Below are 14,882 nucleotides of genomic sequence, written 5' to 3' on the forward strand. Positions count from 1 at the left end.
GATGAAAAATATTCTTTGATTCTTTCAGTATAATTCATGTGAACAAAGTACAAACTTAACTTGTATCCCAGAAAAGATATTCGATGTTGATTGGACGAAGATGAAGATGAATTTTGCTTAATTTTTTTTTATTTTAGCGCTTTTGACTGCTTATTTCAAAGCTATGTAATCGTAGAATAAGAATTAAAAGTCTCAAAAAACTGCTTTGCATTACCAGGGAATTTTTTGATGTATATAACCATAGCAAAAACATTCCATGAAATGACTAAAAGCTCAGGCAAGCAATGTCTATTTTTTTAAGATATTTTTCATTGAATGCAGATTTTTTATTTTTAAAAGGTTTCAACTTTTTTCTTGAAATGCTTGGCTGCTTGTCATGTTAGCCAAAAAAAGAATTGTCAAAACTTAAAATCAAAGACCAGCTTATTTGAATTTTCTGGATGATTTATTTTGCGAAAATTTCTTCTTCCACACAAATTCTTATACAAAATTGAAACGCGTTGCGCTAATTTAGGAAGCAACCAAATCATCTAAAGTTTTGCACTGATGCTTAGTGGCCCAAAAGGCATCGAAAAAACATATGGGAGCAAATAGTCATTTTTTGCAGCGGTCCAGTAAATATGTTTTAATTTTAGAAAACATTGGTTGAAGCTATTTACAACTGAAAAAAGTACTGAAAGTCAAGATTCTTAGCCCATGTTGTTATGCAGTTTTTTGGAAAAATTGTTTAGAGAATTTTCTCATCTATCAAATTTTTCGTAAGACAAAAGTTGTTTGTGAATTTTAAGCTTTTGTGAATTTTTCAACGAAAAAAAAAATTGGCTTCAAGAGGGTTAAAATCGGTGATTCCGACTTTTTTTTCATTTTTCCGAATAATTCTTGATTATTTTTGAAAAATGAGAGTATTAAGATTTCGAGATTCTGACATAAATCGGTGACATCATTTTTTAATTGTTTTTCCGTTGCTGTTCATAAGTATTTTGTTCTATTTAGTTTCACGTTACCCACAAAATTGTTTTCGTTCGCTACCAAACTCTTCAAAATTATTCTACCTAAATTCTAGAAGTAAGGTGACAATATTTTTCTATTACATGTTTGCTTGAACATTGCTTGCATAAAGAGTATTTAGTAAAACATGTTGAGGATTCCAAATATATTTTTTTTAGGTTTGACATAAATAATTAGATATTTACTTTTTTTTCTAACTTTTTTCGAAAGCAAGTCCTAGAAGTTGCCAATTTTTTCTAAACAATTTAAAAAAATTAATTATGGATTTGAAGATTTCATTTTAAAGAAAAACATTTTATATTTTTATATTATCTTAAATTGGATAGTAGAAAGCTAGTTCTTTTGAACCGCAAGCAAGCCTCAAATGGTGGTGAAAAATTTCCAAATTTTTAGGAATAAAAAGATTCATTTTTTTGTCTTGTAAACTCAATTAAAATTTAAAGTTAAAGTTTGAAACTTCGTTGAAGAAGATTTTGCAATTTATTTTATGCTAAACAAAAAACTATTTTTCGTCGTGATCCTAAAATCAATGTTTTATTTTATATTTATTATTTCTTCTGGATTGTGTTCCAAAATAACTCTGATTGAATATAAAGTTTTAGCTTTGAATCCAGAGTCAAAATTATGAAACTGCGATTGCCTGTTATTTGAATCCCAAATAAAATTCTCACATTGATATTTTAATCATGATTATAGAAATAAAGTTCAAGCTGAATCTGAATTTTTTATTTTGCATCCGAATCAGAGTACTGCCTTTTGAACCTAAGTTCGTAATCTGTATGCCGCATTTGAAAACGATTTTTGAATCTAAGTTCCAGATAAAAAATCTAACTCATTATGAACTAATAATGAAGATTTGGATCAGCTTTCTCAACCAGAAATCTCATATTTGATTTCTGAATTGTTGGTTTTCACTTCAAATGATTCTTTCTTCAGTTGTTTATTTTTCTTGTGAATTTGAAGGAAAATTGCGAATGATGAAACTGTTTCAGATTGTTCACTTCTGGATCACCATGAAACTTTCTTCAGATCCAAGTTTGCGTAAGAATCAAAAGTCATAACTTCAAATCCATCAAAATGGTTTGTAATTTTAAATTATTTTTTTTTTATATTCCGAAAGGATGAGTTTCGAACATAAAAGATTGAAATGCAAACCCGAGACTCGAATCAGGATTTTTTTCCATGATGGTCAAAACTGAAGTTCGGTAACAATAAACTGGACTGGAATCATCGAAACCGAATAATAAAAAAAAAACAATAAAAAAAGAAAAAAATTGAAAAAAAAATTAAAAAAAAATTAATTAAAAAAACCAATTTCAAAAGAAAACAAAATAAAAAATATTAAAAAAAAATATTTTTTTTAAATAAAAAAATAATAAAAAGAAAAAAAAAACAACAAAAAAGATATAAAAAAAAATTAATATTTAAAAAAATATATACATTTTAAAAAATAAATACTTCAATAAAAAAATTAAAAAAATTATAAAAAAATTAAAAATTTGATCAAAAAAATTCTTATCGCTGACATCGAATTTCTATGATTATAAGAAAATTTGGAATCACGACATCCGAAATTAGCCTTGCCTTAGCTTTCCAGATTTTTTTCCGCAAGTATACAGGCCGAGCTAATCCGATTTTTTATTATATCCAGCAATATCAATATTAAAAAATAGAAATTAAGAAGAAAAACACTTTACTTTTGGTTATCGAGATAGATCAGTCGTTCAAATTAATTTTGATTTAATTTACTCTAGAAATGTAGGCGCAAAATGCATAATTTTAATGTCTTAATTGGAATTTTTGTTTGATTTTGTAAATAAAGTGCAAAAATTCGGGCAAAATCTAAGCGGTTTGGCGAGCTTAGTCTAATATTATGGGAATTTCATATCAAAAAGATACAAAAAATTTGTCATGCCTGTTATGAATATGTTAAGAAAAAATAAGTTTTTTGTAAGTCACGAAGCAATAAATCACATTCATAACCCTACCAATTTTGCAACATATTAATCCACAACTGCATAGAAATTACTTGAATCGCAATTTTTCCGCTCATGAACTCCCCCATTCAGCAATAATCAATTGAGTTGCATCACGCAAGGCCATTGCTGAGGCAAAAGTGCGAAAAAATGGAAACGGCGCGGAAGGCCCGTGTTCATGAAGGCCGGCTGTTCAATTTCATTAGACTTCTGCAATGTTCAAGTTCACAACTTCATTCTGGCCCGGAGGAAAATTCCGCGTACCCGACCCGCCCGCCAGTCATCCGAACTTGCAACATTATTTGGTGAGTGTGAATATTTTGGCACGCGATCGGTGGTGATTTGGGAGGAAAATAAATGAATACACTTTCGCCCAGTTTTTTCCCACCTGTTTGGAAAAATTCCTCTACTCCCCCTTTTCAGCAAAAAAAAATGGTGTTGACTTGCTGACATTTGCATAAAGGTTAACGGACTTGTGCGTTTTTTTTATTGAAACAACAAAACGGTGTTTGTTTTTATTATGGGTAGCAATTGAATAAAAAAAAAATCTTGAATGATTTATATTATTTTCTGGGAAGATTTTATTTGATTGGAAAGGTGTAACGTTTGCCGCTGAAATCCTGAAAGGTTTTTATACCTATTTCTTCATATGATTGGGAAAAATAAAAGCGAAAACCAATTCCAATCTACTGTTGGGAATTGAATTATTTTCGAATCCATCCAAAAACTTCATACTCCAGTATGGTATGCCAAAAATTCATTTTCAAGGTTCGAGTGGATTTTACAAACTCATCCCCGCTTTCAGTTTATAAACCATAGTGCACGTGGTGTTGTTGATGAAATTGGTTTCTCTAGTGGATGTGTATTCGAAATAATCCGATCCGATTACAAGCGAGAAATCGAAAACACTCATCCATCGCGCTAAATTGATTCGCTAATGCAAAAACCAATCTTCTTTGTCCGATGTCTTCCACCCGCCCCCGCAAGCAAATGCACTTTATCGAGAGGGGTGGAGCCTCATTGATTGGCAAAATGGTGAATGAAATCGAGGCGCTGTTGCACCCTGTTTACAAATTATCCACACTGATAGTTGTTGGTGCTGATTTTGATTCGGATTTGGATGTTTTCCAGGGAGATACTGCTCACTTTCGACGCATTCACATAATTACCAACTTGTTCTCTAACAACCAAATTTACCTCCAGTAAATTTTAGCAAAAAGCACACTCTTCTCAAAACCTCGGTGCAAAAACCACCCACACACACCGAGTGTAGTGTGCCAATTTTGATCAAACACAATCAATTTTCCAAACAAAACGAACGAGCCCAACCCATTCGCTCTCACCGGCAATCGCTTTTCTTGCGCTCTTGCTCCCTCACAAACTGACAAACTGTTTCGCCATTCAGTTTGATTTAATTTCAATTTTGCGCCTCGATCAGTTTCCGGTGCAGCGCTACGCTAGAGTCAGAAGTGGCGCCATCGCTAACTCGAGGGGTTGTTATCGGGTGAAAAGTTTTTCTTTACTACTAGGTTTTTTGGAACAATATCGATGATGATATCGAACAATGCATCATAATCTTCAATGAAGAAAAAACATCAAAAATGGAAAATATATACCAAATAAACTTGCATTTGACTACAATTGACCTGAACATTGATTCAGCAATCTTTTAAATAATTTTAAAAATTGCTGTATTATTGCAGTAGATTTTGGAATAATGAAATGATATTGTTCGTTTGTCCGAGAAACAAACCTACGAAGATTTCATGAATTTTTCACAGTTTTAAAAATTTTGACGATAGCAACCATAATCTGTTACTTGAAGAATTTGTACAAAAGTCTAATAAATAAAGGAAACATTTTATAAGATGCCTTAACAAGAAACAATCAACTCTTGAAGACAGATTTTTATTGAATACTAGCTGATTCCGTACAAACTTCGTTTCGCTTTGAATAATTTTTTCGTCAAGATGCGTTTAGAATATTTAATCCGATGTATTTTTCGACAATATTGGGTAAAACATTCAACAGTGTTTAAAGTCGCCACTTGTTCTTGTGCTTCAATTTGAAATCAAATTAATAGGAAGATTGGCTTTTTGATCAAATTTATGTGAGAGTTTTTCCTTCTCGATCGGTTGCAAAATCACGACATTATGATAAAAACAGGTACTATGTGTTTATATGCACGACTCCTCTCCTTGACCTTCAGACTAAAATTGAATGCCAAGTATCAATTGACTGCCTCCCACTTAGTTATTGCACAAAAGATTAAACTTTTAATTCAGACGACCTCTTATACAGTCCCGTGGCCCGAAACCCAAACAATTGAAAACAATTTTACGTCTCTCAAAACTCCCTTATATATTTATGAGATGATAATATGGACGACCCCTTTTTCCGACCCTTGACTCCAAGTTTTAAAACTGAAAACAATAGAACGTCCCTCAAAACTTCTATGTGGAAACTTTCATCTTCATCCAATGTAGAATAACGTCAATATCGCAGAAACATTAAAACGTTTTTACGAGCCCTTTGGTGAGAGATCCTTTATTTGAAACCTAGAATTGATTGCTCGTCCCTCAAAATTCTCATGTGTTAATTTTCAACACAATCTGATGTATAGTAACGCCAATATCACAAAAACATTAAACAGTTAATATGGACGACCCTTTAGGCCGACCCCTGACCCTAAATTTATTACTTGGAATTGATCGCTCGTCACTCAAAACTTCTATGTGGAAATTTTTTATCTCATTCCAATGTATAATAACGTCTATATCGCAAAAACATCAAACAGATGATATGGACGACCCCTTTGGCTCCTAGATACCTAGAATCGCTTGCTTGTCTCTAAAAACACTCATGTGCAAATTTTCATCACAATCCGATATATAATGCCGCTAACATCGCTAAAACCATATTTTCCATGTATGGACGACCCCCTTAATAAGAGGTCATCCGAAAATCTGAAACCATTTTTCATCATTGCTGGTCCTAATGAACATCTATCCCAAATTTCAGCTTTGTAAGTCTTAAGACGACTGAGCCTATAGAGAACAAAAAAACAAACCAACAAACATACAGAAATTGCTTTTGCATATAGATAATCGGGCTATTGTTCTCTTGAACAAATCGTTGGTTACGCCGAAACAATGTTTACGGTGCTGCCACTCTGCCAGATGGGATCTAGGCTTCGTAGCTTTCTTCTCAAATATTGTAGCTTTGCATTTAAGCTTTGAGAAAAAGCACATCATCGCACTAAATCATTGAATGCCCAATCTCACCTCACGCACACCATCATTGTGTTTATATTGTTTACGGTAATAAAAATTGCACTGGTGCATGAGTGTGCGTGAAAGGTGTTCAAACTACAGGTTGAAACCCGACTCACAAACCCTTAGTTGGCGCTAGTGTGATGTCCCCAAAATTTCAGGGAAGCCGATAGGATCTGGTTAATCTTTATATGCTACCCAGTAAGGTCCTTATAAAACTACATTCTACACAAGCGATTGCTTGTTTCACCAACGATCGTCAGTTTTGACAACTCCCTTCAGTTCGCAGATTGGAAATGTTGAATAATATCGCCGTCTGTCGAGCTCCCTCGACACCAACAACTTTTTCCAGCCATCAGAAGTTAGCAGTTGCATGCTAAACACAGCGCTAAATATTACAAGGTGAGTTCTTGAAGTGAGCATCTCTTTTCAATCTCGATCCCCGGCGATAGTGGTCGTCCAGCTTTGGATCTGGAGTTGGAAACGAGGTGAGTGACCGTCGCCCAAAGAACCAAAAAACCCTTTCAGCTGATGAGAGTACCCCTCTTGATCTAACTCTTTCTCCACTTCCAGACGTTTCTGGGCCCATAGCCTGTTTAAAATGCAAGATCAGAGTTGCGATGGTCAGAGTCATGAGGAGTGAAGCTTTCGATCCGTCAAACTCATTTGACTGTTCTGCAAATGGGTTCCTCATCGTTTGCCGGTCACTCATCTTCAGTCGTGAAAAGCTAAAAGAATATCAAAGTCAAGCATTCGCCAATCGCATTCAAACGACCGAAGACGAACAAAAAACGCATTTCTAGTTATTGTTGCTCCTGCCAGCAAGCCCTTTTTCATTTTGATATTGCTATTGTTACTAAAATAAACTAAAACCCAATACGGTTTTAATCTTTTGGTCTTTGGTATACGATAAACGTGTGCACAGACATACACAGACAGACACCTGGTATTCCTAGACCCCTTTTTTCGTAAACACTTCAGCCATCTGTCAAAACTTTATTCAATATGGTTGAACGTGCGATTTGGCATTAGAGATCACCATACTAGATTCATCATGAAACAAATCATAAAAATTATTTGTAGGTATAAACATTTTGCTTAGCTTATTTTAGGGTTTATAATGCTTTTGTATCTATCATTTCAGGTATAATTTATTGACAAAATTTTAACAATCTTCGGAGAATTTTTGTTAAAAACTCATGAACGTAAGTATTTTGTTATTATGAGATGGTTTTTTGAATTGACAATAAAGATGATATATTGTATTGACAGACGCTTTTCATTTTCATATATGAAAACCCTCAGATTCAATAAATGGAAAATACATATAATTTAAAAACCATTAGACCGGTTGTTCTCTACGGGCACGAGACATGGATATTGCTCGAGGAGGACCTGCGTACACTCGGAGTATTTGAGCGACGAGTGTTAAGAACCATCTTTGGCGGCGTACAGGAGAACGGAGTGTGGAGGCGAAGGATGAACCACGAGCTCGCGCGACTCTACGGCGAACCCAGTATCCAGAAGGTGGTGAAAGCTGGCCGGATACGCTGGGCGGGACATGTTGCGAGAATGCCGGACGACTGTCCTGCAAAACAGGTGTTCGCTACGAATCCGGTAGGAACAAGACGAACGGGGGCGCAACGAGCGAGATGGTTAGACCAAGTGGAGCGTGATCTGGCGAACGTGGGGTGCCCGAGAAATTGGAGAACGGTTGCCATGGACCGAGTGAATTTTAGGAATTATGTTCGTCAAGTTATGTCGTGAGACGGAATACTATGTAAATAAAATAAATATATAATTTAAAAAAAAAAACAAATGTTTTAGTGTTTTCAAAAAGTTTCGCAAGTTTTTTAATTTTGTTTGAAATCGCCTATATTTCAATACTCCTCCCGCTTCAAATAGAAGCGATTTTTTTTTATTTGAAGTGTTTATTAAATTTAAGATCCCTTCTTTTTTTCTAAATCCTACAAACCCTTACCATACTGACTGGGCACTCTATTTCGTTTGTTGGATAATTTTTCAAACAGTACGCAATATCTATTCAAGAGTGCGCATCGATCGATTTGAAGAAATGCTATCCCAGTTAGAAAAAAAACACCCAATTTTCAAAATAAATAGACAATTCATACGATAAAAACAGGCAAAACCTACAGGGCATTTGTACTGAAAAAATGGTAGGTTCGCCACCTACCGTCGCGTCGGTATTGCGAACCTGCTAAATAAAAGGCCCATATTTTGCCATATTAGTTCTCATTTCACAGTTTGTAAGTATAAGACAAAGTGAATTCTAGAAGATTGTCACTACCCTATATTCATTGCATATTTTAAGGCGCAATTTTCTAGTTTTTAGATAAATAAGTATGCTGAATCCTATTTAACAAATAATTACTAGATAACATTAGTTATTGAACAAATATAAGTATTCTTGTGATAACCTGTGATCACGATCCATTCAGAAGCAAAAGGCATCTTTTTGGATTCATTAAATTTGGAATCAATTAAACTCATAACATACATTTTGGAAAACTGTTTCTAACAAAAATTGAGAGCGTACTATAGCTTTGAAAATATGACATTTAGAAGTTCATATTATACTTTAATGGTTGTTAAATTTAAATTTTTATTTTGTAATTTTTTCATTTAGGAAACATTTTAGAGTTGATTTCTAAGCAGACGATGATTCCTTTGAATTTAGCCAATTCAGCCAAATACTAGTATTTCACTAGCTACTTGCTAGCATACTAAGTAGGTTATCGAAGGAAGAAAGTGTATCATTTCCCTCCCTTAAATTGTCCAAGCTAGGTAGCTCAGAGTTATTTGTAGGTAAAAAGATCCTTCGAATGCTCGGCGAATTTTAAAGTTGTTTAAAAAAACATCTTCACATAACATTTTGTTGAATTTTTTCAAACAACTCGGATTTTTTTTTATTTGTTGAGATAACAGAATTGTTGTTTTGTTCTATCTGGCACATTTTTCTAGAACATTTGATGTTTGCAAGACATTCCATTAATTTTTGCAAAAGTTATGGTTTAAAAAAACTCCTTCACTTTGTGAAAAATTACATTCATTAGCATTCTTGCTTGAAGAATTGCACCTAATGGAGTTAGTATGTCCGTTACTTAACCAGAAATCCCGTGAGAAAATAAATTTGTCAACAAAAAAGAAGCGGACTAATTAGCTATGAGCGATTTAACGCCAGACACTGGAAAAAGCATGTAGCATTTTTCCTTGCCTGATTGCTTGGAGTTTGTCTATCCGCTAATACAAAAGTTTGGTGAAAAAATATGTGAAATCGATGATAATCTATTAAATACGGAACAGCGTTTTAATGCCGAACACAGCAAGTTATAATTTTGTTTCAAGACTCTTGTATTGCTATAAATATTGATAGCGATTGTATTGATTTTTATCTTTTTCAGGCTTCTGACTTTTAGTGAATCAATTGAACACTTATTTTGATATATGGATAATGTTTTCAGTCACAGATTCATTTGAATAGGTATTTATAAAAAATAAAATATTATTTTTAATATTTAACAGGTAAATAACGCATGAATTCCTCCTTTGAGGTATAAATTCTGTTGAAAATTGATCATTTTACAACGATTATGGCCATTGTTTTGTTCACATCGGAAAGATTTCAAAAGGGTTGAATTTTTTTCAGAAGCGGTACTAATTTATTTTTATATGGTTGTTCTTTGAGAAAATAAAAATTTACTAGCTTTTACTTGACCCGGTGCCCGTCATTACATATATTTGAAAATAATTCGTGGGTCCACGAATATCCTTCAACAATTTTTGCACTCACCTGGAAGTACACGTGACCCTGATCGATCCACCCGATGGCCAGGTCCGCGTCCGAGAGGGTTCCATCCCGGGAAAACCCTAACCCCACGTAGCCTAGTGTCCGTGCCTGAACTTCGAACGTTATATCCTGGCTGGTAGAAGTCCACAGAAGTCGGTAGTTCTGATCGAAATCCACCACGTGGTCCCACATTGAAGAACCCATAGAAGCAGCAGCAGCAGCGGATAAATCAACGCAGCCCAACAAAATGGCCACCACAATTGGTAGCACCCTCCTTTCCATTGCTTGGAACATTTTCATCATCTTCATCATGGCAACCAAAACACGAAACCACTGTTATTACCCGTCGTTTTCGTCACTATTTATTGCCCTGGGGGTCGAGTTGGCGAATTTTTCAAAACCGAAACAACACTGGAGAACACCTCGCAGAAAAACCGCGTAACGAAACGTTCTTCACTCACAAATCACACCGGCCGCGGCGCACGTTTAACACTCCATCCGAAAAAGAAGTCCTCCACGACGCGTAGAACGTGACCAACATCTGAAACGAAAACGAAAAGCACTAGTTAGTTTTATACAGAGATAAGTGTGCTACACGAGCATTCTGCAAAAGACATAACTTTTATCTAAATTATTAATTATTGCCTTCTTGCAGTTTTGGTGTCACTTCTTTCTTCCAAACGTATACCCTAGAAAACGGTTGTTACTGTAGTACATTTCAGTGGTGGATCCATATTTTTTCCCTTCCTGCACTCTTGAAACAGAAAAAAATACTACAACCATAAATTAGCTTTAATTAAATGTATCTTCTGCTAACGAGTGAGTCTGTTTGTGGCGATTTCTGTTCTTCCTCCTGCTGTGAATTTCACTTGCATCTGGGAAAGGGTTGTGCACTGGTTGCAATATTTCTGAATTCTTTGCGAGAATCACATAATTTCGCAGCTTCCACTTTCTCCGCATCTTGACAGGCTAGAAGGGCCACCATACACGGGCTATTCGTGAATCAGAAACTGAGAAATGGATGCCAGTTGTAGTTTTTCACCTTTGAGGTTATGGTTGTCCAAAAATTAGGGTGTGTTTTGGAATCCCCATAGCAAATTTCAGGTAGTTTGATAAACTAACGGTCACTCAATGACGATCAAGATTGTATGGAAATAAGACAACATTTGATCATTTTAAGCTCTAAGTCTTCTGCACTTGATCCGATTGCTCTATAAGTTTGTCAATTAAGTCGTAACTTCACACTTTTTCTACTTTTTTCTCCATTTTTGGCGGGAAAAACTGTCATGTGCAAATTCTCAGCTCAGAATTGATTTAAAAAACAAACAAAAATGACAAAAACAACAAAAATGACAAAAATGACAAAAATGACAAAAATGACAAAAATGACAAAAATGACAAAAATGACAAAAATGACAAAAATGACAAAAATGACAAAAATGACAAAAATGACAAAAATGACAAAAATGACAAAAATGACAAAAATGACAAAAATGACAAAAATGACAAAAATGACAAAAATGACAAAAATGACAAAAATGACAAAAATGACAAAAATGACAAAAATGACAAAAATGACAAAAATGACAAAAATGACAAAAATGACAAAAATGACAAAAATGACAAAAATGACAAAAATGACAAAAATGACAAAAATGACAAAAATGACAAAAATGACAAAAATGACAAAAATGACAAAAATGACAAAAATGACAAAAATGACAAAAATGACAAAAATGACAAACATGACAAAAATGAAAAAAATTACAAAAATTTGTTCTTAACGATTTTTTTGATCGAAAACATCTTTCATTCATTTAAATTTAAGATTTTTTTCAGGCTTCTGATATCCATAAAAAAATACCATAAAACCATCGTAATGAAGAACCTCTCCAAAATTTCTCTTCCGGCGACGCTGCAAGTTTTGAAGTATGTCGTCGAGTTGAAGATTATGATGATGACGACGACGAAGACGACACGCGATGGCGGATGGTGACGATGCAAAACGAGCCATGGCTGAAGTCGAGCTTCTTTTCCGGTGCCAAATGTTGCTCCTCGGAAAGCTGTTGCCTTTGCCGGTTTTATGCGACTTTTTTTTCTCAACCGGTTCCCATTCTTGAATCGTTCCCATGTTGTGTATTAAACACTTACCAAATCCTTCTTAAGCCGCCCGGAAAAGTTATTTTCGCAGAAGGCGTGCGTTTGCGCGCGATTTATGATTCTTTTTCACACTTGTGGATGAGAGCACCCTGGAAAAGCCCCGGTTTCGGTACTTCCGGAAGAAATGATCCATGAAGCTGCCAGAAAGTTACGACGACGACAAAGGGTGTTCTTTTTTTTTTGGAAAACAGCGCAAACATTATTGTGCCGTTTGTTTATGGCCTCGAACCTGGATCGGAAGTTTTTGTTTTCAAGTTTTAAAGATTTGAAAGAATTATTTCGGTTGTTCACATGTTCAAACGACTTTTACACCAATTTTCAGAGAGCTTCAGCTCCGGACGATTAGGAATTGGTCTGGAAGGTTTGAAAGGTTTGAAGGACTACACGAATTTTTATTCAAAATAGTTTGCTTGTTTTATATCTATCGAATAGTTTTATTTTCCCTCTTTATTAGGCTGGAACAAATATCAATTTCTTCTTTTGTCTCCCCCCCTTCGAAATCTCCAAAATCCCGAAGGGGGGAATAAATGAAGTTTGAAGTATTTTAAGTAAATTTCAAATAAAAATTCCAATATCAGAAAGATAACAAGACCAAGAACCAAATTTTGGAAGATGGAAGTTGATTTACATTTTGTATTCTTGATTTTATTTAATTTTTCGATTAAAAAAATAGTTGATTTATAGGTTTTATGCAATAATAAAGTATGCAAAATGGTTGCATTCAAGCTTTCGTGCAATTTATTCCAATTTATTTGTTTTTCGCATTATTTTTTTTTTGTTCCCCCCCCTCGCGATGTTCCAACTCCGAGTGACAAAAGAAGGATTTGAAATTTGTTCCGGCCTTACACTGCTATCAAATTTTCTTTTACACTAGCTGACCAAGTGTGCATTGCTACATTTCCCAAAAATCAAAAAAAAATTGTGGAAAGAATTTCATTACAAATAAATTTTTGGTATCTTTACAATGAGAGCTTCCACATTCAATTATTCTTGGAAAACAAAAGAGATTAGATTATCTGAAACGATTTTTTTTTAACTTGATCAGAAATTGGTTTTTAATAATGCTTTTAAATTTGATTTCAAGAACCAGTTTTTATTTTCCTTTCCGTCCCGAACTGCCATAACACAATTTTTCGTATCCAAATAAAATCAGATTTCACAAATGGCTCCAATAGCTTGATAAGTTTTCGATCTATACATACTTTCCTTTTTCCCGTTTATCTTCTGGATGAAGGAGAGGTTTCGATTCAAGATACTCTTGATCGAGTGATCCAAAAATAATGTATGAAAAGCTCCCTCCTCCTTCCCCACTTCCCATTGGAGACAGGGAGTAGCCTCGAAACATTAAAAATTTGGTTTTTTATTCGATTAGTTCTCGAGTAGTGCATGAAAGGGAGACCCCCCCTTTCTTATCCCCCAGTGGAAGGATAAATGGGTCTCAAACTTGACTTGTAGCCTTATATCTTCCAATATGATATTTTGAATAATTTACATGATTAGCTATCGAAAAATGCATTAAATTGTATGGAAGACCACCTCCCCTCCTTTGTATCTCACCAATCGAAGAGGGTGGAGTTCCAAATAATCATACACACAGAAAAAATTCTATTATGCATGCCATAAGATTTTCTTATGAAGTGGCGCCATAATAAAAATCATTGAAATTCATAAGATTGCCTTATGACGCGAATGAATTCTGAAGTTGAATACCTAATCCAATGAGGGTTTGTAGCTTTTCATAATTAGGGAAACAGAAAGTCAATTCTAATAAGAAATTTAAATTTTTCTAACTTTTTTTTAGCATGATAAATAAAAGCATAATATGATGCGTATTTCAGTCAACAACATATAGAAATATATGCTTACGCAAAACGACTACGATGACAGTTGGTTTGAGATTTGTATCTCAACACACATCTGAGATTTTAAAAGTGGCCCACGTTTCCCCATGACCCAAGATACCCCACTCTCCCCTACTTAATATTCAGAGAAATATTTCTGAAACATTTCTCGTATTGAAATACCTTTACTGGCCAAATTGGGTTCCATTTGCTTGAATAGATCTCGAGATATAAAAAAAATTGTAAGTTAAAACCCCTTCCCTTTTCCTATCTCCCCACTGGAGAAAAGGAGGAATTCTTAACCATCATAGAAACATTCCTCGTACCGAAATACACTCCAATGCCAAATTTGGTACCATTTGCTACTTTTATATGAAAGAACCCTCTCCCCCCTTCCAAGAAGAAGGAGGGGTCCCAAACTATTATATAAACCTTCCCTGGCCTACAATACCCCCTTCCTGCCAAGTTTCACGTAAATCGGTTCAGTAGTTTTCGAGTCTATAGGGAAAAGACAGACAGACAGACAGACAGACAGACAGACAGACAGACAGACCGACAGACAGACATTTTTTTTTTTTTTTTTTGTTTCGATTATAGTCGTTTTACCATCTTCATGGCATTCGCGACTTTATCAACGTTGCAGTTGGCGGATCGTTATTGAAAAACTATCCGGTACAACTGTGTTCGATGTTTACTCTTGGGCTCGAACTCACGGACATCTGCTCAGGAGACAACAGACTTGCCAACTGAGCTATATCACAAGCCCGACAGACAGACAGATAAACTCAATTATATACAGAGTCCGGCAATTGAACTA

The 14,882-nt window shown here is 34.7% G+C and overlaps 1 protein-coding gene across 1 annotated transcript in view; it reads right to left on the reverse strand.

The window, feature by feature from the left end:
- LOC129744637 (MOXD1 homolog 2-like) overlaps nucleotides 1–14,882 on the reverse strand; it is a 355,619-nt gene that overhangs the window by 232,088 nt on the left and 108,649 nt on the right. Inside the window, exon 4 of the mRNA XM_055737259.1 lies at nucleotides 10,068–10,605. Coding sequence (XP_055593234.1) covers nucleotides 10,068–10,376 — 309 coding nt within the window. The 5' untranslated portion in view covers nucleotides 10,377–10,605. The remainder of the gene's footprint in view (nucleotides 1–10,067; nucleotides 10,606–14,882) is intronic.

This window comes from Uranotaenia lowii, chromosome 2 (assembly GCF_029784155.1).
Source record: "Uranotaenia lowii strain MFRU-FL chromosome 2, ASM2978415v1, whole genome shotgun sequence".
NCBI classification, from domain to species: domain Eukaryota; kingdom Metazoa; phylum Arthropoda; class Insecta; order Diptera; family Culicidae; genus Uranotaenia; species Uranotaenia lowii.